General features: G+C 49.2%; 1 protein-coding gene across 1 annotated transcript in view; it reads left to right on the top strand.

Moving 5' to 3' along the window:
* The window catches only part of TG (thyroglobulin), a 235,997-nt gene extending 209,453 nt beyond the window's left edge, over positions 1 to 26,544 (top strand). The window contains exons 44-48 of the mRNA XM_027560798.1: positions 931 to 1,112; positions 3,565 to 3,672; positions 23,504 to 23,638; positions 24,994 to 25,184; positions 26,339 to 26,544. Of these exons, the coding sequence (XP_027416599.1) occupies positions 931 to 1,112; positions 3,565 to 3,672; positions 23,504 to 23,638; positions 24,994 to 25,184; positions 26,339 to 26,457 (735 nt within the window). The 3' untranslated portion in view covers positions 26,458 to 26,544. The remainder of the gene's footprint in view (positions 1 to 930; positions 1,113 to 3,564; positions 3,673 to 23,503; positions 23,639 to 24,993; positions 25,185 to 26,338) is intronic.
* The last annotated feature ends 609 nt before the right edge of the window (positions 26,545 to 27,153 follow it).

Below are 27,153 nucleotides of genomic sequence, written 5' to 3'. Positions count from 1 at the left end.
GATACTGCAGTTTAAAAACAGATTTTGAAAAGAAGAGAGAAGAAAGAAAACAAGAAAGAAAGAAAAGACAGGAGGGAGGGAAAGATGGGGGAAGGAAGCTAGACAGGAAGGAACGGAGGAAAGAAAGGAAGAAGGAAAGGGGAAAGACTTACTTCCAACTGGACGCCCATCCCCAGAGAGGTGCCTGGGGACCCCTCCCCATCCCCGCCCATCCTCTGTGAAATCGCCCTGCCCTCGGCCTCACCCTGCTCTGCTTCTCTTCATAGCACCTGTCCCGGATGAACGGTGTAACTATTTGCTTATTTTCCACCTCCACTCTCTAGAACATGAGGCCCGCGAGAGCAGGGACGCTTGATCAGGGCTCTCTGAACAGCATGCTCAGGGCTGTTTCCCAGGCCTGGCAAGCAGCTGGCCCTGGCCCTGGAGTGGGTTTGTCAGTAGAAGAGGGTACAGAGAACATCCTTACGTTGACTGCTTGAGTCAGTGAAGGAGACGGGAGTCTGCTTTCCTATCGAAACCACGTGACAGGCTGGCTGAGCACCCACTGTGAGACCCAAGAGCAGCCTGCCGCAACGGCTGGCGTTCAGTGAGCGCTTGCTTGCTGCTGGCGCGCTTTTCGGTGCTTCACGTGTATTCAGCTTTTACTCTTCCTCGCAGCCCTGCCTGGGTTGGTGGGGGCGGGCTCTGCTCTGTCCGTTTTCAGGCTGGGAGAGGGGGCGCAGAGAGGTACAGCGCTTGTTTAAGGTCACGCAGCTGGAAGGAGGCAGTGCTGGGATTCGCACCCAGGCGTCTGGCTCTAGTACCCATGGGCTTCACACCATCTGCCACTGCTTTCCAGAGAGAACATTCTAAACCAAGTGTTGGAGCGACGCTGACTCGAGGCCTTTCAGAATCTGATCGGGCGATTTCCGTATCTTTTTCTTTTTCAAGCAATTTGAGGAAAGTCAAGGCCGGACCAGTAGCAAAACAGCCTTTTATCAGGCGCTGCAGAACTCCCTGGGTGGCGAGGCAGCAGACGCCGGTGTGCAGGCTGCGGCCACGTGGTACTACTCCCTGGAGCATGACTCGGACGACTATGCCTCCTTCTCCCGTGCCCTGGAGCAGGCCACGCGGTGAGCCCCCTGGGTGCGCGGGTCTGCCTCCACGCGGGCGTGGGGATGCTCAGGCCATTTGGGGAGAACCGGGGCACAGTGCTGGTGCTTTTCGCTGCCTCCCTCATTTAGTCCAAAGTGCGGGCTGCCTGCCTGCATGGGGGAGACACGAGCAGTGACCCCTTCCTTCCCTCCATGGTACTTGCGCCTGCTGTATACACCCTGCACTTAGAAGCTGAGCTCAGCTGGTGCTGATGGAGAACCAGGGAGTGGGGCGCTTGGCGCAGAAGGGAACAGCCCAACCCAGCAGAGAGGACCGCCGTCCTCCAGTCCAGCAGTCTGGACCTAGGCTACCCTTGAGAACCATGTAGGGAGCACTCGAAGGGTGGGGCAAGAGCCCAGGCCTCATAAGTGCTGGTATATATCTCTCAGATGGTTAAAAGTTCGCCTGCAGTACAGGAGACCTGGGTTCGATCCCTGGGTCAGGAAGATCCCCTGGAGGATGAAATGGCAACCCACATCATCATTCTTGCCTGGAGAATCCCATGGACAGAGGAGCCTGGTGGGCTATAGTCCATGGGGTCACAAAGAGTCCAACAGGATGGAGTGACTAAGCATGAAATGTATTTTTAGGGTCCCTCAAGTGACTCTGCTTTTGGACAGAATTCACCTTGCACAGGAAACACAGGCCTAGACAGGGGAAGGTTTGTGCCTGACGTCACACCTAGAATTGAGGACGCAGGGCTCCTGAGGCCGTGTGCCCATTCCCCAGGATGCTGTTTCTACACTCACTGTTTATGGGCCTTGTTGCTCAAGGTCACTGCCTCCAGCTTCCTTTCCTGGGGAAGTCGGCCCAGGTCCCCCACCCAGGAGTGGTGAGTGGATGCCCCCAACCCATGCGTCTGCAGTCCATGCCTCTCTCACTCATCACAGTCAAGAAACAGCCAGGTTCTGGGTCTCTCTGCCTGTGGAGCCCCTGGGATGAGACCACAGCGGGGACTCTAGCTCTTGAGTCACCTGTGAGTCCCCCGTGGCATGTTCTGGTTCCCTGGCGGGCGCCCCTCCATGGAGGAAGAACCTGGTCGGGGGGGGGGGGGTGGTTCAGCATCCTGTGGCTCCTTTCCTGTCCTTGGGGAGGTCCACACTGGCCCTCGCTCTCCATCCCTGGGGACAGAGCTGCTGTCGAGGCTCGGAGGCCCCTGCTGAACTTGCCTGTGATGGAAAGAGCTGGACTGAAGGGTGTTGAGACATGCTTCCCTGCTTGGTCTCTCTGCCCAAGAGTCTGCGGTTTCCAATCAGAGCATCATTGGCTCCGAATAAAACTTTGTACCACCTCCTGGGACCTCAGGGCCCAAGAAGGCTCTAATTTTCCCTCCAGTGGAGAGTTCAGCTTTGAACCCTTTGAACCAAATGGCCAGCAGCTGTTCCTGGAGGCCCAGCCCCAGAATGGACCCTAAGGGCTCACAGATGTCCGACTCCTGGGCCCTGAGACTCTCACAGCCACGTTGGGACTGGCTCAGATCCATGTTGTGGAAAGAGCTCAGGCTAGAGTTCAGAAACCCATGTTCCTTCCCGTTCCAGCTTTAGCCTGTAACTGTCTTTGAGAGTAATCCATGAGCCGGGGTCAGGAGTGGAGGTCTGAGGGAGGGCAGGTAACCCAGGAAGGCTTCACTGATGAGGCAGACTCCTGGCCAGGCTGACGCAACAGCCTTCACGGGCCTCCCTGCCTCCAGTGTCCTCGTCACAGTGTTACCAGGGTGGGCCTTTCTGAAGGTCTGCTCCTACCCCTGTCCTGCTCACCGTTCCTCTAGGGCCCATGAGCTGAAGACGGCTGCCTCCATCTGCACTTCGAGACTCACCCCACCAGCCACGTGCTCTCTGAGAACCTTCCCTGTGAGCCCTGGAAGTGCTGGTCTCCACCTCCGGAGGAGGCAGCCCTCTCAGTGATGGACTTCCATGAGTCCATCACTTACCAGAATCTCTGCAGTGCTGGGCTCATGGGCCCCAGTTCTCAGCTGAGGACGTGGAGTGTCAAGGAGACGTAGAGATGCTGTGTGGGATTCAGAGCCTGGTAGCCCCAGACTCTTGAGGTCTCCATCTTCTTTTTAAATTCATGATTATGTTCAGCTCCACAGTGTATTGTATTTATTTGACTATAAGACGTTTTGTTCCCAAGTTTTTGGGTAAAATTGATGTTCTGGGAAGATGTTTCCCACGGGTCTCTTGACCCTGAGATGTGTCATATGGACCACAGTGTGTGACCATGGCCATCCATGAAGCAGGCTGGACTGTGCAGGGGGCCCAGCTGGGGAAAGAGGAAAGCTGGGAGTGCAAGGAGCAGGTGTGTTCTCTACGGGTGTGTGCAGAAGGGCTGGTAGCCCAGGGACCCTTACCTGGGAGAAACCTTTACCCAGCATGGTTGTCTATAGAGCTGGACATAGCTAGACACCCCCCTCTGTCTTCCTCTCACCAGAGACTACTTTATCATCTGCCCCGTGATCGACATGGCCAGCCACTGGGCAAGGACGGTCCGAGGAAACGTCTTCATGTACCATGCTCCAGAAAGCTACAGCCACAGCAGGTAAGGTGGCCGCGTGGCCACGGTGGGTATTTTCATGTGAAGGGAATTTAGCTGAGGGTCCCTGTCACTTCTGTGGTCCACAGGGTAACAGAGAAAAGATGGTAGGACCTCCGTACAACTCCTGGTTCAATGACATGGAACACATAGCTTAACTTTTCTGAGTCTCATCTGAAAAATGGGTAGAACAGTAATCGCCGCTGTATCTCACAGCATTGTAGGAAGGGCATTTTGGATAAAAGATGTAGAAAGCAGTTTGGGATTGCAACATTAGCTATTCATTGATTGACCTGGCTTGGGAGGAGGAGCCATCTTTATTAATCCTATATGTTTGTGCCTCTAAAAACTGAACAGTTAGCTTAATTTAAGAAAATGGCTTTCCAAAGTATAAAAAGATTTTTTTGCAACAAAAGGAAATAATGATCACCTAGAGATACCAGGTCCTAAATTCTAGAACCACTAAATGTGACCTCTTAAGGAAAAAGGGGCTTGTAGATGTGAACAAACTAGGGATCCTGATGCAGAAAAAAAAAAAAAAAACTATTCCTGAATTATCCCAAAGGATCCTAAATGCATTCACAAGTGTCCTTATAAGAGGGAGGTGGGGAGATTTGATACACATAGAAGAGGAGGAAGCAGAGCTTGAGTGATGCACATACAAGCCAAGACATGCCAGCACCACCAGAGTTGGAAGCATAAGCCCTGGCTTCTTCTCTGCAGCCTCCAGAGGCAGCATGGCCCTGTCCACATCTGGATTTGGGCTCAATAAATCCGGTTTTCTCTCCAGAACCATGAGACAGTAAATTTCTGTTGCTATAAGTCACCAGTTTACGGTAATTTGTTACAGCAGCTACGACAAACTAATACAGTCTCCCAAATATTCCAGTTTTCCTAAGCAAGCACTCACTGTTTACCTGGCTTCCCTTGACAGGTTTTTAAATTTGTAACACTGCATAGAATGTCTGGTAAAGAATCTTCCTGCAATGCAGGAGACCCAGGTTGGATCCCTGGGTTGGGAAGATCCCCTGGAGAAGGGCATGGCAACCCGCTCCAGTATTCTTGCCTGGAGAATCCCATGGACAGAGGAGCCTGGCAGGCTACAGTCCATGGGGTGGCAAAGACTCAGACACGACTGAGCGACTAACACACACACACACACACACACACACACACACACACACACAGAACATCCATCTTTATGAGGTCAGCAGTGTTGAAATGACCTTCGGCATTTTACAGATAAAGAGTCTGAAGGTCAAGGAGCTTCACATGATTTCCCCGAAGACAAGCGGTGATTGGTTATAGAACAGTGAGCTACTCAGCTTCTCTGAGCCCCAGAGTTCTCTTTCCATGAAAACGTGTGGTTTCTCTGCTTAGAAGTCTGTCGGCCTGCTCCATTTCCTAGAGTCAAGCAACTGCCTCCAGGTTGTGGGAAGGGGAGTCATGTCAGGCGAGGATTCTACTGAGAAGGCAGTCAGTAGAGAAGGAAGAGGGTGGTGAGGACAGTTGAAGGTTTGGACAGAGATGAAAGAAAGCCTTGTAACCCTGTGGCCACCGCGTCCTGGGGGGCCGGGTGTGGGAAGCCATTGGTGGAGGCTGCCTTGGCAGCACCTCCCAAATGCCAGGGCTCTCAGGAATTCATTCCCGGGGCATTTCTTCAGTCTGGTCTGCCCTCTCTTCTAAGGTAGTGGTTATAGCAGAAGCTGTGAGCCTCCAGAAGTAAGCTCATCAAAAGCCTTCAACAAGTGCATGTACTTTTGGACTCCAGAATTTTTCTGATAATTTTTTCATTTGTTTATCTAGTTTTGGCTGTGCTGGGTCTCCATCGCTGCATGGGCTTTTTCGCTGGTTGCAGCGAGTAGGGGCTACTCTAGTTGCGGTGCGCGGGCTTCTCATTACACTGGCTTTAGGGCACATGGACTTCAGCAGTTGCCGCACTCAGGCTTAGAGGCCCTGAGGCATGTGGGATCTTCCCAGGTCAGGGATCGAACCTGTGTCCCCTACACTGGCAGGTGGATTCTTTCTTTACCACTGAGCCACCTCAGTGGCTGGGACTCCAGAATTTATAAGTGGCAAAAAAAAAAAAAAGAACTGCACCTATTATATGAGGACAGAAACAATCAAAACAAAACATAATGAAAAGATCCATAGGATTCTAGCCAGAATCAGTAATGCTTTGACCCCATCTGAATTCGTTTCCACTCTGGGGTGGTTAGAACAACAGTTCTGGAGGCCCAGAGTCTGGAATCAATGCGGGAGCAGGGCCACGCTCCCCCTGGAGGCTGGAGGGGATGATCTGCTCCAGCCCACCCTCAGCCCCTGCTTCCGGGGCCTCAGGCATTTCTTGGCTAGTAGATGAACTTCTTTCCACTGTGCGTCCATATGCAACTTTCTCCTTTTTGTAAGGACATCAGTCCTACTGAACTAAGACCCACCCTAATGAGTTCCATTTAACTTGGTTATCTCTGCAAAGACCTTGTTCCCAATGAAGGTCATATTCTGAGGTCCTAGAGGTAGGGGCTCCAACATGTCTTTTAAGGGGGACAGAATTCAACCCGAAGCACCACCTTTCTTAGTAATATGACAGCCCTGCTGGGGAGGCTCCTGAGAGACAAGGATTCAAAGCTGGCTGTTTGGGACTTAGGATTGGGATGGTCCTGGGAGGAGCGATCCTTGAACAGAGTCCAAGACATATCCTCAGTCTCCCATGGCCAGTTTTGTGTTCTGTGTTGCTGAAGAGCATCTTCACACCCTCCTGGGGACCGACAGGGCTGGTCCGCAGAACCTCCCTTGAAAGGAAGACATGTTTGTGCATCAAAGACACACAAAGTGCTTGTGGGGTCTTTATAGTCACAGCACCTCAGGGCCAAGAGACCCTCCTGACACAGAAAGGGCATAGTAGGTGCTCAGGAAACCATGCTGAAGGACAGAAGCTGATCCAACTACCTCATTTAACAGGTGGGAAAGTGTCCTTTCCACTCTAGTTTATAGGTGCCTTGGGGCTTAGTTTTGCCATCTGCAGAATGGGAGTAAGGTGGTAAGAGAGATCAGGAGTACTCAGTCTTAGCTGGGCTCTGCAGAGCCCTGGACCCAGGGTCCCTGAGAGGAGGACAGCAAGAAGAGGGTGCAGGAATCTGAGCCTCCCAGCCCCTTATCTCAATAACTGAGCTTCAAATAAAATTTCAAGTTCATGCAGTTTAGAGAGATATGAAAAGCGTCTGGGCTCAGTCACCTTTAAGGCACCTTCTGACTCTCACATTCTATGAATTTTGGAGCAAAGAGACTCTGAGTCACTGATACATTTTAGAGACAGAGATGTTGCTAACTGTACAAAGGCAGAGAGTGTCCTGGTTAGAGCAGGGACTCTGGGCCAGCTGCCTTGTTAGAAACTTGTCTAATTAGCTCAGGAATCTAAAGCAAGTCACTTAATCTCCTTGGTGACAGTTTCTTCATCTGGAAATGGGAATAATAATAATAGTGTCTACTTCAGAGGGTTGCTATGATCATTTGTATATAGAATGGGACCTGGTAAACAGGAAATGGTGAGAGTGTCTCATTGTTCTTGTCCATCAAAATGCGTTCTTGACATTTTTCTAGGCGTATATCATCTCTCCCACCATGACCGTAAAACGGTTCCATCCATATAGTAGATGAATGAATGAATCATGGGAACTAACCCATTTAATTGTTGGCAAGTTTATCTTTTACTGCCTGAAAAGACATCTCCCTCATTCTGCCCTGGAGCTGTCACAGTCTCATTTATTTCTGGCTCAGATCTACAGACTTAAAATATATGTGCGTGCCTTATGGTTTCAGCCATCTGTCTGGTACCTCCATTTCTGGGAGCATATATTAGCTTTCCTGGCATAGCCAGAGAGCAAAACACAATAAATTACCACTTTCTCACGACCTCTTGTCAATTGATCGCAGCACTGCTTTGTCCTCTACCTGCTTACCTGGATTGTAGATGAGATTTACATCTCTGAAATTCTGTGAGGAAAGAATAGGCATAATGGATGAGGGAGGAGACAAAGAAATGAAAATCTACAGTATGGGAAGAAGGTGCAATTTTAAGATCCAGATTCAAAGAATCACAAACTATTTAAGATGATTTTGTCTAACTCATCTTACAGATAAAGAAACAAATGCTCAGGGGAGACTGGAATTATGTGCCAGCTACAGAGTCAGTAAGTGGCAGTCTGAACTCAAACCCTGTCTCCTACCCTTTCTTCAGTTTTCTTTAAATTGCACCTACTTCAGCCTGAAACTTCCGAGTCCCTACCATGGCTAAGTCCACTTGCTGGCTGTGTGACTTTGGACAAGATGCTTAACCTCTCTGAGCCTCAGTGCATCTTCATCTGTATAAGGGAGAGTGATAGTGCATGTCCCATAGGGATACCAGAAGGGTTCCTGGAGAGAATACCTGCATCTGAGGTGGGGGGGGGAGGTGTGTGTGTGTATCTACAATGATATCCAGCAGCTTTGCTTCCAAGACTGTTGACATGAGAACACAACTTACACTGTTTAAAACTATCGACATGAATCCTTCCTCAGCTATCAATGCAAAGAAATAGAGGAAAGCAATAGAATGGGAAAGACTAGAGGTCTCGTCAAGAAAATTAGAGATACCAAGGGAACATTTCATGCCAAGATGGGCACAATAAAGGACAGAAATGGTATGGACCTAATAGAAGTAGAAGATGTTTTAAAAAGGTGGTGAGAATACACAGAAGAACTATACAAAAAAGATCTTCATGACCCAGATAACCATGATGGTGTGATCACTCATGTAGAGCCAGACATCCTGGAGTATGAAGTCAAGTGGGCCTCAGGAAGCATCACTACAAAGTTAGTGATGTGACGGAATGTTAGTAGAGGTGATGTGATGGACAAAGTTAGTAGAGGTGATGGAATTCCAGTTAAGCTATTTCAAATCCTAAAAGATGATGCTGTGAAAGTGCTGCACTCAGTATGCCAGCAAATTTGGAAAACTCAGCAGTGGCCACAGGACTGGAAAAGGTCAGTTTTCATTCCAATCCCAAAGAAAGGCAATGCCAAAGAATGCTCAACTACTGCACAATTGCACTCATCTCACATGCTAGCAAAGTAATGCTCAAAATTCTCCAAGCCAGGCTTCAATAATATGTGAATCGTGAACTTCCAGATGTTCAAGCTGGATTTAGAAAAGGCAGAGGAACCAGAGATCAAATTGCCAACATCCGTTAGATCATCGAAAAAGCAAGAGAGTTCCAGAAAAACATCTACTTCTGCTTTATTGACTATGCGAAAGCCTTTGACTGTGTGGACCACAACAAACTGGAAAATTCTTAAAGAGATAGAAACACCAGACCACCTTACCTGCCTCCTGAGAAATCTGTATGAAGGTCAAGAAGCAACAGTTAGAACTGGACATGGAACAAGAGACTGGTTCCAAATCGGAAAAGGAGTATGTCAAGGCTGTATATTGTCACCCTGATTATTTAACTTATATGCAGAATACGTCATGCGAAATGCTGGGCTGGATGAAGCACAAGCTGGAATTAAGATTGCTGGGAGAAATATCAATAACCTCAGATATGCAGATAACACCACCCTTATGGCAGAAAGCAAAGAACCAAAGAGCCTCTTGATGAAAGTGAAAGAGGAGAGTGAAAAAGCTGGCTTAAAACTCAACATTCAGAAAACTAAGATCAAGGCGTCTGGTCCCATCTACTCAAGGCAAATAGATGGGGAAACAATGGAAACAGTGAGAGACTTTATTTTGGGGGGGCTCCAAAATCACTGCAGATGGTGACTGCAGCCATGAAATTAAAAGACACTTGCTCCTTGGAAGAAAAGTTATGACCAACCTAGACAGCATATTAAAAAGCAGAGACATTACTTTGCCAACAAAGGTCCATCTAGTCAAGGCTATGGTTTTTCCAGTGGTCATGTATGGATATAAGAGTTGGACTATAAAGAAAGCTGAGCGCTGAAGAATTGATGCTTTTGAACTGTGGTGTTGAAGAAGACTCTTGAGAGTTCCTTGGACAGCAAGGAGATCCAACCAGTCCATCCTAAAAGAGATCAGTCCTGAATATTCATTGGAAGGACTGATGTTGAAGCTGAAACTCCAATACTTTGGCCACCTGATGTAAAGAGCTGACTCATTTGAAAAGACCCTGATGCTGGGAAAGATTGAAGGCAGGAGGAGAAGGGATTGACAGAGGATGAGATGGTTGGATGGCATCACTGACTCAATGAACATGAGTTTGAGCAAGCTCTAGGAGTTGGTGAAGGACAGGGAAGCCTGGCGTGCTGCAGTCCAGTTCAGTTCAGTTCAGTTCAGTCGCTCAATTGTGTCCAACTCTTTGCGACCCCATGAACCACAGCACGCCAGGCCTCCCTGTCCATCACCAACTCCCAGAGTTCACTCAAACTCATGTCCATTGAGTTGGTGATGCCATCCAGCCATCTCATCCTCTGTTGTCCCCTTCTCCTCCTGCCCCCAATCCCTCCCAGCATCAGGGTCTTTTCCAATGAGTCAACTCTTTGCATGAGGTGGCCAAAGTACTGGAGTTTCAGCTTTAGCATCATTCCTTCTAATGAACACACAGGACTGATCTCCTTTAGAATGGACTGGTTGGATCTCCTTGCACTCCAAAGGACTTTCAAGAGTCTTCTCCAACACCACAGTTCAAAAGCATCAATTCTTCGGCACTCAGCTTTCTTCACAGTCCAACTCTCACATCTATACATGACCACTGGAAAAACCATAGCCTTGACTAGATGAACCTTTGTTGGCAAAGTAATGTCTCTGCTTTTGAATATGCTATCTAGGTTGGTCATAACTTTTCTTCCAAGGAGCAAGCGTCTTTTAATTTCATGGCTGCAGTCACCATCTGCAGTGATTTTGGAGCCCCCCAAAATAAAGTCTGACACTGTTTCCACTGTTTCCCCATCTATTTCCCATGAAGTGATGGGACCAGATGCCATAATCTTCGTCTTCTGAATGTTGAGCTTTAAGCCAACTTTTTCACTCTCCTCTTTCACCTTCATCAAGAGGCTTTTGAGTTCCTCTTCACTTTCTGCCATAAGGGTGGTGTCATCTGCATATCTGAGCTTATTGATATTTCTCCCGGCAATCTTGATTCCAGCTTGTGGTTCCTCCAGCCCAGCACTTCTCATGATGTACTCTGCATATAAGTTAAATAAGCAGGGTGACAATATACAGCCTTGACATACTCCTTTTTCTATTTGGAACCAGTCTCTTGTTCCATGTCCAGTTCTAACCGTTGCTTCCTGACCTGCATATAGGTTTCTCAAGAGGCAGGTCAGGTAGTCTGGTATTCCCATCTCTTGAAGAATTTTCCACAGTTTATTGTGATCCACACAGTCAAAAGCTTTGGCATAGTTAATAAAGCAGAAATATATGTTTTTCTGGAACTCTCTTGCTCTTTCAATGATCCAGCGGATGTTGGAGTCCATGGGGTCACAAAGAGTCGGACACGACTGAGCGACTGAACCTAAGTGAACACAAATTAGAATGTTTCTTTGCTCAGTTCTGCTCACTGTGGAGATTTTGAGCCAGTTTCCTCCATGGCTCCATCTATATAGCCTATTATTTCAGGAAGAGGAATTTTCAGTGGTGACTGTAATCCAGGGTTTCTAAACTTGAACACTGTTGACATTGCTGGCCGGATAACTCTTTGGCGTGGAGCCTATCCTGTGCATTGCATGCTGTTTAGCAGAGTTTAGCGGCAACTGTGGCCTCCACTCATTCAATGCCAGAAGCACATTCCCAGTTGTGATAACTAAAATGTCTCCAGACATGGCCACTGTTCCTTGGGGGCCAAAATGGTCCTCAGTTGATAAACACTGCTGGCATCCCTCAAAACGGTAGTTAGCACTAACAGCACTAGAGGGAAGTGGCAACCCCTTTCTCAGACCCCATCCCTGAATGAGCACAGGACCAACCTACCCCCAGATACTGTCCCTGGCCCCACAGAGTCTCAGGCAGCCCACAGCATACCACCCAACCAAAACCTTTAGCGCTTCTATTACAAAGCCCTGGAAAGCTGACAGGCTGTCTTTGGTGGTCACATCAGGCAGGGCCCTGGCCCACTGTCTGCTCCTGCATCTCAGGCCATGAGCGTTGTCTCTCTTGCCCAGCTATCTCTAAGCATCACCTCCCACGCTCTGCTGGGACTCTTCCTTCCCTGCCAGTCCCGGCTTCACCATCTTATTGACTATGGTTGGTGTCTTTCTCTCTAACCAGCTCCTCTCAAAGGTCACACTTGCCAAGTATCTTCCCAGAATGCCCCCCACCCCCGCTTTGTTCTCTGCCACTCACGAGCAAAAGGACTCCCCTGTGACCGACTCAGGTTTGGGGCAGGGGGTCCTCTCCAAACCTTCCTCTAGGAGCCAGGCCCCAGCAAGCATAGCAGGGAGCATTGGTGTTTCCTCTGATATTGCCTGTCCTTAGGGGGCTCAGCCTGGTTCTGCCTTGTGCTGTGTGCCTCTGGCCGGTGACAGCCTGTCTGAGCTTCGGTTTCCTCATCCATAGATGGAGCTAGTAATAGTACTGACACGTACAGGAGTGTGTGGGGATCAAGTAAGACAAAGCATGCAAACAGCCTAACTTGCTGCCTAGCTAAAGTTGGCACTCAGTAGGTGCTACTCATACTGCTTAACGTATGATCCTGGGAGAACTCACGTTAGAATGAGCAAGTGCGAGGAAGAAAGCAACCACAGATAAAGTGGTTTTGGGGAACTGGCCACTGAAAGGGTTGCTGTGGCCACTTCACAGAGGAGATAGAGGCCCATGATCTTAAGCTTCCTGGCAGGTAGAGTCAGGTCATCATTCACATGGGAATTCACCTCAGGACTGTGTGAGCCATCAGACTTGAATTGTGTGCTCTGTTTAGGTCCTTATTCCAAAGCTTTTGATCTCCAGGATCCTGAGATGTGATTCCCATGTCTCTGCAGTGCAGAAGACGTTTTAGAGAGCTGAGACTTGACTTTGAATGGGCGGTGGAGTCGGACTCTTGGGATTAAACACCTTTCCAAGCTCCACATAGGATGTTGGACTGTTCTATACCTTTGGGAGAAGCAATTCAGTGTAGAAGAACACAACCTTAGAGGTTAAACCAACTAGGATGTTAATCCTGTCTCTTCCGTTTGTTAGCTGCTGCATTTGAGCATGTTCCTTCGCCTCAGTTTCCTCACCTAGAAAATGGGTTTAGTTGCATCTGCCTCATAGTGTGAAGATTCCTATCAATGTACATTAGATACTTGGCATATTGTAGCTGGTCAGTATTTGGGTTATTTTCCTTTTAGGAAAAATAAGGTCTGAGAAAAAAAAAAAATCAAAATGACTAACGAAGCAGTTATGTTCCTCCTTCACAAGTTGTCCCAACCCTGGAAAAACAAAGCCGTCGATTCCAAACTCAAGACATTTTGTACACCACTGCATGTGCATTCTAGATGTTTCTGTGCATTCCAGGGGCCTTTAACTTTCCAGATTCATAGTCTTATCTTTCTAGTGGATGTGTCTTGGTGGATTAGTTGAAATTAGCAAACCAAAGAAAATATTAAGAGGCTGAATTCTTGAACTGAGTCCCTTGGCCTGGCTACATCCTGTGTGATTAACAAGATAATTTCCCAGTAAAGATGGAAGTAAATCATTTTCTGAGACTGAAGCCAATCTCATGATATGTAAGGGCTTGTGCTATACATCCTTTTAAGCACTGATTCAACAAATAACTACTATCTTCTATGCCCCTGATTCTCTGAGATGGAAATCCTAGAGATAGAGCAGTTGGTAAGAAGAGAAGGGCTACACTCTTGGGACTAACACTATAGTCATGGGGTAAGGCTGATAAGGGTCTAAGAATAGGTTGCAAAGAACAGATGATAAATAAGTAGAATAAATTCGGATAATGGCAGTAGGAAGAAAAAAGGAAAAAAGCTTGGCATGTCTGAGGATAAAGAGGGATAGAGAACTAAAGTCTTTTGAAGAGCAGGAGAGTAGTTGGAGATGTGGGAGAAAAAGATGGGGTCTTGCAGTTCACATAGGAGTTTGCAAGCTGTGGCAGGCAGAGATATTATTGTATTTGAGTATGATAGGAAGACATTGGAGATTTTTAAGATTAGGTAGAATGCACATTGGTCTTTTCTTTCACACTCATAACACAACTCACTAAAAACCATTGGAAACCCTGTTATCCAATATTATGATCATTTAGTTAATCAGGAAAGTTAACTAAAATGGGAACTTGTGAAAATGAATAAGGTATGTATATGCCTTAAACATTTAATTTGAACTGTAAGCATATAAACGTACATTTACTTGCTCTGCTTCCTGCAGGGTCAAAAGTTTGAGTAGAACACAGTTTGGAATTCTCTCTTTGAAATTTGTGCAAAACCAAAACCATAATGCAAGCTCTGTGATGTCCACTTTTGGTTTCTTGAAAGTGGGGCATCCACAAGATATGCAATGCATTTAATTCAGCTCTGTAATTACAGTGAGAGCTATAACAGGCACAGATGAGCGAGGAACACAGTTGGTTCTTGGTAGACACATAACTTCCTGGTGAGAATAGATGTGTTGGGCCACGAAAGTTCAGCCTTTTCTGAGCAACAGTTGTTATGCCTTATGTAGGGAATAAAATGTCCAGGTTAATCCAGCAAGTCCTTTGAAAGTGTTGCCTGTATTGCCAAAGCATATATCATCCAGCTCTGCTGGGCTTTAGGGAGCTATGGAAATATTGCAACTATTTCATCTGGAGCCATGGATGAGGCTGTGTTATTTAAAGTATTGTAAAGGGAATCCTTTTGTAAAACACAAGCCAAAGCATATAATTACTTCTTAATTAATTCATGGGCAGAATCTGAACTTTTGCATATTAGATTGGCACAAAGAGAAGCATACTGGTAAGCTTCTATTTGTAAGTTATTTAACAACCCTTCAAAAAAAAAAAAAGGCCTGGGAAGTAGAAGAACTTATTCCTTCATGTTTCCTAATTTCCTTTGGAGGAACTTGTCAAGAGATGCTGGCTGAAGATAAGAAAAGGAGTATATTTTATGGGGATGAGATCAACAAACTTCCTCCTACAGACGGAACAAGGATAGAATCTCAGATCAATCCAGTCACACAGGCTGGAGCCGTGGCCTTTCAGCAGCCAAGCCTCTTCAGCCTCCAGAAGGCAAACACGTGGCCTGTTTATGTCAAGAAAGATACTACCCATCCCTCCCTCACCCTGCTCCCCAGCACAGGTCACTGTGTCCACAGGGCCCAGAACCAAGTATATTTCTCTGGGGACAGCACCTCAGTCCTGCTCCCTAAGAAGCCCTGGTGTCCATGTGTGATGCCTCCCTTATGCTGGAAGCAGAGCTCAGGTCAGGAGCTTGTGTGTGAATAGTCTCTGAAATGTGACTTTGCTTTTAACTCGCTGGAATGCAGGCTTAGCCTCCCTGCAAATCCAGCAGAATTTAGGTGAGCAGGTTGGCTAGAAGGTAAGGTCAGGGCTAGGGCGGGGATGGGGGGGCAGGGCGCAATCTGTTAAAGGAAGCAGATTTCTGTCCTTACCGGATAATTGCAGCCACCCTGCGATTCTATTCTAATCTATCTTCCCAGCCTACTCCAGCAATGGTTCCCAAAGAGATCAGCTGGTGACTGGTTTGTGTAGAGATCACCGATGTCCCCCATCCCTTCAGATGTGGCCCTCAGTTCCTCTGGTCTCAGTTCTCATGCCTTTCACAGGACCAGAGCCGAAAGACCTTAATGAGCATGCACTAGAGTGGTTCCCAAACTTTCGGTTTTCCTGAATCAGGAAAAACTCCACTTTCATTGGTCAGCATGATGCGCTTCTCACAGTATACGAGGCCCAGAGCACTGGGGGCTCTGTCACCTGCTGCGGCGCCCACCTCTCTGTGCCAGGCCACGCCTCCCGTCCCGGCCTCCGCACAAAGCTCCAAACCCACTGTGATTCACATGCCCCGAGTCTCTGCTCAAACGCCTGTCTGTACTTAACCCCCTCTCTAGAGACCCCTACTCACCTTTTGAGGCCAGGTCAACCATAATTTCTCCTGGCTGACTTTCTACAAACTCCTCTCCGTTCCCTGACCTAAAATAAGTAGCAACACTTTTCTCTTTACAAAGCTTTGCCAATGATTCTATCATTTGGCATCTCTCTCTCAGAATCTTATTCTTTGTGATGTCGGCTTCTCTGCACTTCAGACTCTGAGCTCCATGACGGAAAGGCGGACTTAATCCTCACTTAACCCCCGCACCTGTTCTGAGCGTGGCGCACAGTAGGCCTTTGGCAAATGTGGCTCAAGTGCAATCCTGCCCCGACATGCCGTGTTTGCAACCATCCTCTGAACTGTATTCACATCCTGAGCTCAAAGCCCATGTTATCCCCTGGGCGGGGAGCTGCTGGATCCTTCCCCCTCCCTGGCTGTATGTACCGTGACCAGCACCAGCAACAGTAGCTCTTGCTTGGATGGGCTGTGTGCTCAGTCGCTTCAGTTGTGCCTGACTCTTTGTAGCCCTGTGGACTGCAGCCCGCCAGGCTCCTCTGTCCATGGGCTTTCCCAGGCACAAATGCTGGAGTGGGTTGCCATTTCCTTCTCCAGAAGATCTTCCTGACCCAGGGATCGAACCCAAGTCTCTTACATCTTCTGCATTGGCAGGTGGGCTGTTTACCACTTGCGCCACCTGGGAAGCCCTTGCTTGGATGGCAATTTGTAATTTTAGAGGGACTTCCATCCACCGTCAGTCTGTGAGCATCTGGTGATACCACGGGGGAGGCTGAACAGAGATGATAAGATACATCTCACAGAGAGAACAACCAAGAGTCAGAGGTGGAAGCAGAGTTTGAGCTGAGCTCACCCAGCCCGGGGAAGGAAGTGTTCCCAGACCTCACATCCACATGGGATGACGAGAAGATGTAGACCTGGCCTGAGATAGGACGAGTGACTGTTGTGTTAGGGAATCTTGGTGGGCGGATTGTTAGCAAATGACATCGAAAGGCTAAATCAAAGCGGCGTGCCTTGTACAGCTGCCACAGGTCTGGGTCTATGACCTGTCAGCGATCAAACCCAGCACAAAGCAAAGAAGCCAGATCAATATGCCTGAACTGTCTGCCCGCAGCCTCAGCACTGCAGCCTGTCAGCTAGCGAGTTTCTTCTTTTACCTCGACAGTCCCTGGAGTGTCCTTCTGTGTCTCCCTCTGCTGATAACTGAGTCCAAATCCCTCTTCTTCCTCCAGAAGCTCAGGAGTTCTCAGGCCCAGACTCACAGAGGCCTTGGTCCTCCAATCCCAAATGCTTTCTTCCAAGGCTCCCCACTGCCTGCCCCTCCTCCAGATGTTTGCCGTCAACAGCTCGAAATAACTCCGGCATCCTGATAAAGATCAGCCCTGCTAAGGAAACAACAAAGCAAACGACAACGACAAACTCTCAAATTAGACAGATCAGATGGGCTGGAAGGCCAGGCCTTTCCCGGAAGCAGTGCTCTGTGACCTTTGGGTGGTGGGCTGGAGCCGGCCTGTGTGTGCTCCCCAGAGCCAGTGTGCACCTCTCTTCCCAACTCTGTGCTTTATGATGTCTCTTTAGTAGTTTGGTACTGTCTACAGGCATGAGGGGGCTTCTCAGGTGACGTTAGTGGTAAAGAACCTGCCTGCTAATGCAGGAGATGTAAGAGACATGGGTTGGATCCCTGGGTTGGAAAGATCCCCTGGAGGAGGGCGTGTCAACCCACTCCAGTATTCTTGTCTGGAGAATCCCATGGATAGAGGAGCCTGGTGGGCTACAGTCCATGGGGTTGCAAAAAGTCAGACACAACTGTAGCGATTGAGCACACGCACACGTGTGCACAGGCAGGAGACCATGTACATCGGCAAAGGCCAAGGTTTAAATGTTCATCAGCACACCATGGGCCCATGATCTTCCCGGGAACAGGATGGAAGCTGTGAAGCTTCTCCCAAGAAAGATGCGCGTGCACACTGTCACAGCAGCTCACACCCAGTTTCAGGGAATTTGTGGTCCTCTGAAACCCTATAATGGAAGCCCCAAGTTAAAGACCTTTACTCCTAAGCTTTCTGATGGTTCTTATAAGGTAAAGGAAACAGGAATGGGCACTGGAACCAGAAACTGTGCAAGAGGTATGAAACCGTTGTTGCTAAACCTCACTTAATGTTTGGAAGCTTGATTGTATCACCCTTTTGCCGATGAGGACCCTGAGGCCCAGAGCGGTTATGGGTCTTCTATAAGACTTCACAGGTACTAAGTGATGGAGTCAGGATCCGAACTCTGTTCACGACACCATTTGGAACTCAGCTTTCTTTGGAAGTGGCGGTAGAAAGGCCACCGTGGGAGGCAGAATAGGGCCCCTCCAAATGTCCACATCCAAATCCCCCAGGCTGTGGATATATCATCTTATGTGGCAAGGGGTCCTGGCAGATGTGATTAAGATTAAGGACCTTGAGATGGGAGGTGAGTCAGGAATCCCCAGGTGGGCCCAATCTAACGACGTGTGTTCCTCAAGGCTGGAGAGGGGCCAGAGGAACGGGTCAGAGAGATGGGAGGAGAGGAGGACTCCACTGAATGCTGTGGCTTTGAGGATGGAGGAAGAGGACCGTGGACCGTGGCCTGTCGGAGCTGGGAATGGCCTACAGTTTCCAGCGAGAGAGTGGGAGCCGCCTGGGTTCTGCCCCTTCTGGATTTCAGTTCCGACACAGCCCCCAGCTCCCCACTCAGTGAGCAGGAAACAGGTCCTTCTGCAGGGACTCCCAAAGGAGCAGAGCCCACTGACCACTTGATTTTGGCCTGGTGAGACCCATGCTGGGCCTTTGAACTCCAGAACCTGCAAGATAGTACATTCCTGTTGTTTTAAGCCGCTTGTTTAGTTGCTCAGCCATGTCCGACTCTTTGTGACCCCATAGACGGTAGCCCTCCAAACTCCTCTGTCCATGAGATTTTCTAGGTGAGAATACCAGAGTGGGTTGCCATTTCTTCTTCCAAAGCCTCTTCCTGTCCCAGGGATCAAACCCTCATCTCCCACATTGGCAGACAGGTTTTTTACCACTGAGCCACCTGGGAAACCCTTCTTAGGGCAGCAGTAGGAAAGGAATAGAGCTACTTTCTCTGCAGGTGGCTCCCTCCCACACACCAGAGGAGGAGCAGGCTGGGCTGGGGGTAACAGAGGGGAGAGGCCGACCCCTGAGACTCCAGGCCCCCCTCTTTCCCCCACAGCCTTTGAGAGGCACAGACCTCAAGCAGCCCAGTGGTGGGGTGCTGACAGAGGAGCCCTTGCCACGAGGCCAGGAGGATAGCTGGCCTTCGATCGCAGGCCTCGTCCCAGCATCATTGCTGAGTTTCAGGACCTTGGCGGGAAAATGACGTCTTGGAGCCTCAGTTTTGTCCAGTGTAAAACTCTACAAATCACTCCAGTACCATCTACTCACAGGAATTGGGGATCATAAGGATAAAGTGACTGGTGAGCTACCAAGTGTGGGCATAGGTGAGACATCTTTATCGCCCTCGTTACAACATGAGCACCTCCCTGGTGTTTTTTGTCTTGCGTTCCTTTCCCTCTCGTGGGGCGTTAGTATCCTGCAGTGGTCCCCAGCCCCCCCACTACAGGTAGAGTAGATGGAGACAGGATTTGGGGGTCTGAGAGACAGCTTCGGACCCTGGCTCTCCTGTGATGTATCACCTTTCTGGGCCTTGGGTCGTCATCTGCAAATGATGCAGGTGCTACTCTTACTTCCTGGCTGGTCCTTAATGTTGCTGATCAAAGATCGACCACAGTCTCTGGCGCATCACAGGTGCTCGGGAAATGGTAGCTGTGAACAGGCGCTGAGGAGAGCTGGCCGCTGAACGGTCCAGGTGGGGACTGCAGACTCTGGGCTTTGTCTGAGCTTGACCGTGGATGCTTTGTCACCGAACAAGGGGCTTGGCCCTTCGGGTCCCAGAACCTATAAATTCTGGCGCCACTTCCTCCTCCCTGCTCAGGACTGAAGGAAAGCTTACCTTGGTTCTGAGAGGATCAGGGTACCTGACAACAGCTGCAAAGAGACATCACCCTTTAGGACTATGATTCTGAGCGCCCTTGGTCCTGCGGACTCACACTGTCTCATGTTCCTTCTGTGATGCGTTTCATGGAGGCACCAGAAACAGTGACAGATTTTCTTTTCTCGGGCTCCAGAATCACTGTGGATGGTGACTGTGGTCATGAAATTAAAAGATGCTTATTGCTTGGTAGAAAAGCCTAGACAAACCTAGACAGCATATTAAAAAGCAGAGACATCACTTGGCCAACAAAAGTTCATATACTCAAAGCGATGGTTTTTCCTGTAGTCATGTACGGATGTGAATGTTGGACTGTAAAGAAGGCTGAGTGCCAAAGAATTGATGCTTTTGAATTTTGATACTGAAGAAGACTCTTAAGAGTCCCTTGGATAGCAAGGGATCAAACCAATCATTCCTAAAGGAAATCAACCCTGACTATTCACTGGAAGGAGTGATACTGAAGATGAAGCTCCAATACTTTGGCCACGTGATGCAAAGAGCCAGCTCATTGGAAAAGAAGCTGATGCTGGGAAAGATTGAAGGCAGGAGGAGAAGGGGGCACCAGAGGATGAGGTGGTTAGATAGCATCACGGACTCAATAGATATGAATCTGAGCAATCTTCTGGAGATAGTGGAGGACGGGGGAGCCTGGCATGCTGCAGTCCTTGGGGTCACAAAGTGTTGGACACGACTTAGCTACTGAACAATAAAAACCATAATCACGGTAGTTCCCAGCATTTGTGAAACATGTGTTTTAATAGCCTCCACGTGCCATGGATGCGCTGGTCTGTATTTCATGATGAAGAAACTCAGCCTCAGAGACATCAGATGACTCATCTAAAGTTACACAGGTGACAACTGACAGATAGAGCAGGGTCTCAGCTGAGTGACTCAGTAGCGCGTCATTTCTCCTGTGCCCTGCTGTGGTCACATGTACACCTGCTGATAAGTCTGATGGTCACAGGAGGCACTCTGGCTCTCAAGCCCCTAGGAAGTCCCCAGGCTAGACCAGGTGCCAGGCCCCCAGGCCCACCTCAGGCCCGAGGGTCACTGCAGTTCCCAGCCTAAGCAAGTGAGGAACAGCAGAGAAGGCCCCTTCTGCGCTTGAAATGTCCCCCTTCACATCCCTCATGTTGAGGGTCTCCCTTCTCATCTCTGGGGTCATCACAGTGGGTCACTCAGAGTCACACTGTCTAGTCACACAACTTTGCTTCTTGTTTTAGAGCAGTTTAGTCTCTGTACAAATTGCCTTTACATGGGAGTCATGTAATCTAAGCCCTTTCCCAGGACCAGCACTGGGCATATCTGCCCATTGTACCAGCGCTGGTGAGAATCACTGGTGACTCTGTACCCCTGCCTCAGAGACGCCACTGACTCCGCAAAGATGGTTGATTAAATCTGGAAGTAGAGTGATGGATGAGAAAGAAGTGAGCCAAGCTTTCAAGTCCCCACTGCATCCCCCTTATTTCAAACTTCACTGCAGCCATGTGCAGCAGGTATTTCACACTCGTTCCGTAGATGACAAAACAGGAAATCAGGGTGGTCAAGTAATTTTTGAGAAATCGCTCGGCTTGAAAGTCGAGGAGCCAAGACCAGGGACAGTGTCCTCGGACCACTCTCCTCAGGTCTTTTGCTAGCATCATGCCTTCCTAGCAAGGTTCTTGACCCAACTCTGCTGTTCAAGTTCCTACTGTCTCTGAGTAAGTCAGGAAACCTCTCTGAACTTCATCTTCCTCATCTATAAAGTTAAGAAATTGGCTCTCGTGATAAATTTGGCCAAGTGCAAGGTCAGAGAACATGGACTCCCCATAAGACCTCGCTCATTTCTGAGGACAAGTGCAAATTTGGAGGGTTCCCCAAACTACCCTCTGGTTTGAAAATTCACTAGAAGGACTTACAGACCTCACGGAAAGCTGCTGTAGTCATGGTTGAGGTTGTCACAAGGAAGGGATGTAGATTACGATCAGACAAAGGAAGAGCGGCAGAGCACAGAGTCCAGGGGGCTTCCGAACATGAAGCTCTGCTATTGTCCTCTCCCCGCGGAATCGGGAGGGTCATACTCTGGATGCTGATGTGTGACAACGAAGCTCTAATACTTTGGCCTCCTGATGCGAAGAACCAACTCATTAGAAAAGACCCTGATGCTGGGGAAGATTGAGGACAGGAGGAGAAGGGGGCGACAGAGGATGTGATGGTTGGATGGCGTCACTGACTTGATGGACATGGGTTTGAGCAAACTCTGAGAGATAGTGAAAGATCAGGAAGCCTGGCGTGCTGCAGTCCATGGAGCGGCAAAGAGTCGGGCACAACTTCACAACTGAACAGCAACAAAGATGCACCCAGAGTGGTGTCAACCAGGGAGCCGCCTTCAAACTCGCTCAGAGCTTTGATAGGAGCCCCTTTATATAAGCATGAGTGATTGCTTCATTGATTTCCCACGTGGTTAACCTCAGTCTCCAGGTTGACTGTTATCATATGACACAGAGCCCCCACACTAAGTCACGTGGTTGATCTGGCATGGCCAGCCCCTGTGCTGATACTGCTACATTTAAGGAAGGTCCAGCGTGGCCAACAAAGTGCTGCCCTAAAGAAAGACACTCACATCGGTATGGCATGGATTACTTCCCAGCCACCAGAGGGCATGGGCCAGACTTCTTGGGAAAAGTCAGATTCTCTGCTACACTGCTATAAAGTCCCTCCAGCCTTTCTCCCAGCACTCACTCCCATGGACCTGTGCGCCACTGGACTTGTCTCCCCATCACCAGCTCAGTCCATTTCAACCACTCATTGGGCTTCCAGATCTTTATTCCCTCCTGCCTGCTGCTTATTCAGTTCAGTTCAGTTCAGTTCAGTCTCTCAGTCGTGTCCGACTCTTTGCGACCCCATGAATTGCAGCACGCCAGGCCTTTGTCCATCACCAACTCCTGGAGTTCACTCAAACTCACATCCATTGAGTTGGTGATGCCATCCAGCCATCTCATCCTCTGTCGTCCCCTTCTCCTTCTGCCCCCAATCCCTCCCAGCATCAGAGTCTTTTTCCAATAAATCAACTCTTTGCATGAGGTGGCCAGAGTACTAGAGTTTCAGCTTTAGCATCATTCCTTCCAAAGAACACCCAGGCCTGATCTCCTTTAGGATGGACTGGTTGGATCTCCTTGCAGTCCAAGGTACTCTCAAGTCTTCTCCAACACCACAGTTCAAAAGCATCAATTCTTCAGCGCTCAGCTTTCTTCACAGTCCAACTCTCACATCCATCCAGATCTCCAGTTAAACATAGCATATGTATTATTGACCAGTTATGTGCCAGGCATTGTACTGAGTGGGATACATGGATGAGTGTCAACCTGGAAAAGAGTTGGAGAGTATAAGCCATATATAATTATAAGAATTAGCACAGAGAAGGGGTTGAAAACACAAGTTACTTTGAACAAACAGATGTTCAATTGATAGTGTTCTAAGTATCATGGAATGCAGTCAAGAGAACATTGTCTTAGAAAATTTCTTGGTCTTACAGATGTTTCCAGGGAGTTGCATTCTCAGGGTTGGGTACTCTTCAACCTATCTATGTGCCAAGGATCTGCCCAAGGGGCCACTGGACTAAGGGCCAAGCAGAATCTCAACTCAATTAAGCGCCACACAGGAATCTAAGACATAAAGAGAGAAAATCTTCACTGGGGCATGAATACTGGATTTTGGCTCATGTGGGTTCTTCCAGCAGTTTAATATTCCTTTAACTTTTGTTTTTTCTTGTAACTTTTGTTTCCGTGTGTTTTCCCAGCTTGGAATTGCTGACAGATGTTCTGTATGCCTTTGGGCTTCCCTTCTACCCTGCCTACGAGGGGCAGTTTACTCTGGAGGAGAAAAGCCTTTCCCTGAAAATCATGCAGTATTTTTCCAACTTCATCCGATCCGGGTGAGTGGACCATGTGCGCCTGGAGGCTGTCGTGTGCATCCCTTCCCCTCCCTCTGAACGCAAAGGTCACACTTTGCACTGATGGACTCACCCTTGCCTCCCTGCCAGTGGTCTCCCTGACTCATTCTCCCCTTCCACCCAAAGTGACCTTGGTACAGAAACATCCCAATCGTATATTCCCTTGGATGGCTCTAGACTTTCTCCCCCTCAGCCCTGTTGACACTGGTCTGGGTGAGTCTTCGTGGCGGGGCTTCCTAGGCATTGTAGGCTGTCTAGCAGCATCCCTGGCCTCCATCCACTAGATGCTAGGAGCACCTCACCTGTGTTCCAGTTATGTTGTTGCTGTTCAGTCACTCAGTTGTGTCTGACTTTTTGCTACCCCATGGCCTGCAGCATGCCAGGCTTCCCTGTCCTTCACTATCTCCCAGAGTTTGCTCAAACTCATGTCCATTGAGTTGATGATGCCATCCAACCATCTCATTCTCTGCCACCCCCTTTTCCTCTTGCCCTCAACTTTTCCCAGCATCAGGGTCTTTTCCAAGCAGTTGGCTCTTCACATTAGGTGGTCAAAATTTTGGAGCTTTAGCTTCATCATCAGTCCTTCCATTTATGAAAACAAAAATATCTCAGACATTACCAAATGCCCCCTGGAAGGCAGGATCACCCCAAGTGCAGGACTGCCATCTTAGATGATCAAATGAAGTTCCAGTGCTCAAGACCCTTCCTTGTCTCCCTCCAGCCTTCCCACACACCTCTATTCTAGCCCAGCTAGTGTGCTCACCGTTCCTTCCTCTGGAACCAGTTCCTGCTTCACTGCCCGCCCTGCTGTGGTTTACCTTTGTCCCTTTACACCAGACCAGCAGCGCTCACCTAGCTCAGCGCTCAGCCCCCTGAAAACCTCAAAGGACGAGTTGACCTGTAGGTGGCCAACAAATTTGTTCAGCTCCAGGCCCACCTTCCTGCCCAGGCCTTGGGCAAACAAAGGCATTCCAGACACTGGCAGAGCAAAGATCACCGGAATTGAAAGGGACATGTGACCTCCTGAGCGATGAGAAAGTCAGAAGGGCAGGGCTAGGTCCTGGGAAACACTGCTGGGTCCTGAACTCACATCTTTTCCTCTTCCTGAAATGGCCTAAGAGGGGTGAGTCAGGGCCTCTGTTTCTTTACTCATGTGTAACACAGCTGTTAGGAGCACAGCCCTGGAATCAGATGGGGCGGGTTTTCAACTCCTGCTCCGACACCTAAGGATGTGTGACTAGGTCCTCAGAGACTGTGTGTGAGCGGGCAGTGATCTCAGATGATGAAAGGAAAGAGCATCGTTCCTCATGGGTGTTGCTTTCTTCTCATTTCCCCAGAAATCCCAACTACCCTCATGAGTTCTCCAGGAGAGCGCCTGAATTTGCAGCCCCCTGGCCTGACTTTGTCCCCCGCGATGGCGCAGAGAGCTACAAGGAGCTCAGTGTCCTGCTCCCCAACCGACAGGGCCTGAAAAAAGCTGACTGCTCCTTCTGGTCCAAGTACATCCAGTCTCTGAAGGCCTCGGCAGGTGGGGAGCAGGGGGTCACCGGGTCCCTGGGATGCCATTGACATCGCCCCTTCCCGTGAGGGGCTCACAGTCTGGGGGCAGGGGCAATGAGTCCTCTTTGACAAGGGCTCCTGTTCTGATGGGGGCACAGCGAGAAGACCCTGGGGGCCTGGGGTGGGGAGAGCTGAAAGGGTTGAGAAGGGAGCCACGGGCAGGCAGCACTTGTGGGGAGAGACCCTTGAACTTCCTGTTTGCTGCCCTCGGAGGCTTGGCTGAAACAGCTTAGAAAGGGCTTTCTGCCAGGGGGAAGTGGGCATTTCATCTCTTCCTGTTGCAAAGGTGCTGAGGGGAAGTGAATCATGAGGACACTGGGAATAGAGAGAGCGGTGCAGAAGCTTCCGGAAGAGTGGGGGAGTGAGTGACATAACCAGTGAATGCCCTTCCGCTTTGTGGTGCCATGATGGAAGCCTGACCCCTCACTATGGAGGTCCCAAGGGAGGGAAGGCTGGCATCTCCCTGGAGCCTCTGGGAAGGCTTCCTGGGGGAGGTGATGCTGGGGCTGAGATTTTCAGCTTGACAGGAGCTCCTCATGTGGGGAGCGAAAGGGTGGAGTGCTCAGCAGGGAAGCAACTTGGCCAACACACGTTTTAGGCTCGCAACTCTGCTTTTTATAATTATTATTAATTTATTTATTTTTGGCTGTGCTGGGTCTTCGTAGCTGCATGGGCTTTCTCTAGTTGGGGTGTGCTGGTTTCTCCTTGAGGTCTCTTCTGTTGCGGAGCACAGGCTCTAGGAGGCACGGGCTCAGTAGTTGTGAGTCGCGGGCTCAGTGATTGCGGCACATGGGCTTCCTTGCTCTGCGGTATGTGAAATCTCCCCAGACCGGGGATTGAACCGTGTCCCCTGCATCGACAGGCAGATTCTTAACCACTGGACTGCCAGGGAAGTCCTCAACTCTGATTTTATCTTCTCAGTTGATGAACCCAAGGCCATCATGCTCTTAGTATGTCCCTAGAGCTAGGCTATAAGTCTTGTGCCCCGCCCCAGAAATGTCCCTCTGGAGGGGCATTACTAGAGAGCTCCCATCAAAGGCTGGGGTCTCTTTTGGGTCATAGGGGAAGAAATGAGGGAGAAATTGGATCCAGGTTGGACTCGGCTTCTCTCTCCTATTTCAGATGAAACTAAGGATGGGCCGTCAGCAGACAGTGAAGAGGAGGACCAGCCGGCTGGCTCTGGGCTGACAGAAGACCTCCTGGGTCTCCCGGAGTTAGCCTCCAAGACCTATAGCAAGTGACCAGCCCCATCCCAAATGCCACCCTGGACACCTTATTCTCCAACATAGCTGCTAACTATCAATAAAGTGTCTACATGCAGAAAAGCATTGGTGACTCAGATTCTTTAATTTCAGACAGTCCTTGAGAGACACCAGGGATTCTTGTGGCTCAGAGGGTAAAGCATCTGCCTGCAATGCAGGAACCTGGGTTCAGTCCCTGGGTCAGGAAGATCCCCTGGAGAAGGAAATGGCAACCCACTCCAGTACTCTTGCCTGGAAAATCCCATGGATGGGTGAGCCTGGTAGGCTACAGTCCATGGTGTTGCAAAGAGCTGGACACGACTGAGCGACTTCACTCACTCACTCACCTGGGAGACACCAAACTATGTCTTAATCCTCCCAAGGTTTGAATCCCGGGGGCTGTTTCCTTTTGACAAATATTGATGGAGCATCCCCTTTGCACCAAGCCCTGTGCAGGGTACTGGGGGTGGCGGGGGTGGCGAGGACCCTCCTCTCAAGAAGGAGAGGCAGGCAGGTCAACAGTGACCCAGGGAATGGGGATCTATCAAGGGCGAACCCCAGAAGGAGACAGTCTCACCTGTGTGTTAGAAAGAATTCTCATGTGAAGATTCCAAAATGGAGGTGGGAGGCCAACTCAGGCTGGGACAGTATTCTGAATGAGAGGTGGTGAGGTCTGGATGGAGGCAGAGAGGATGG

Source organism: Bos indicus x Bos taurus, chromosome 14, assembly GCF_003369695.1.
Source record: "Bos indicus x Bos taurus breed Angus x Brahman F1 hybrid chromosome 14, Bos_hybrid_MaternalHap_v2.0, whole genome shotgun sequence".
NCBI classification, from domain to species: Eukaryota; Metazoa; Chordata; class Mammalia; order Artiodactyla; family Bovidae; genus Bos; species Bos indicus x Bos taurus.
This window is presented reverse-complemented; position numbering and strand designations above follow the sequence as displayed.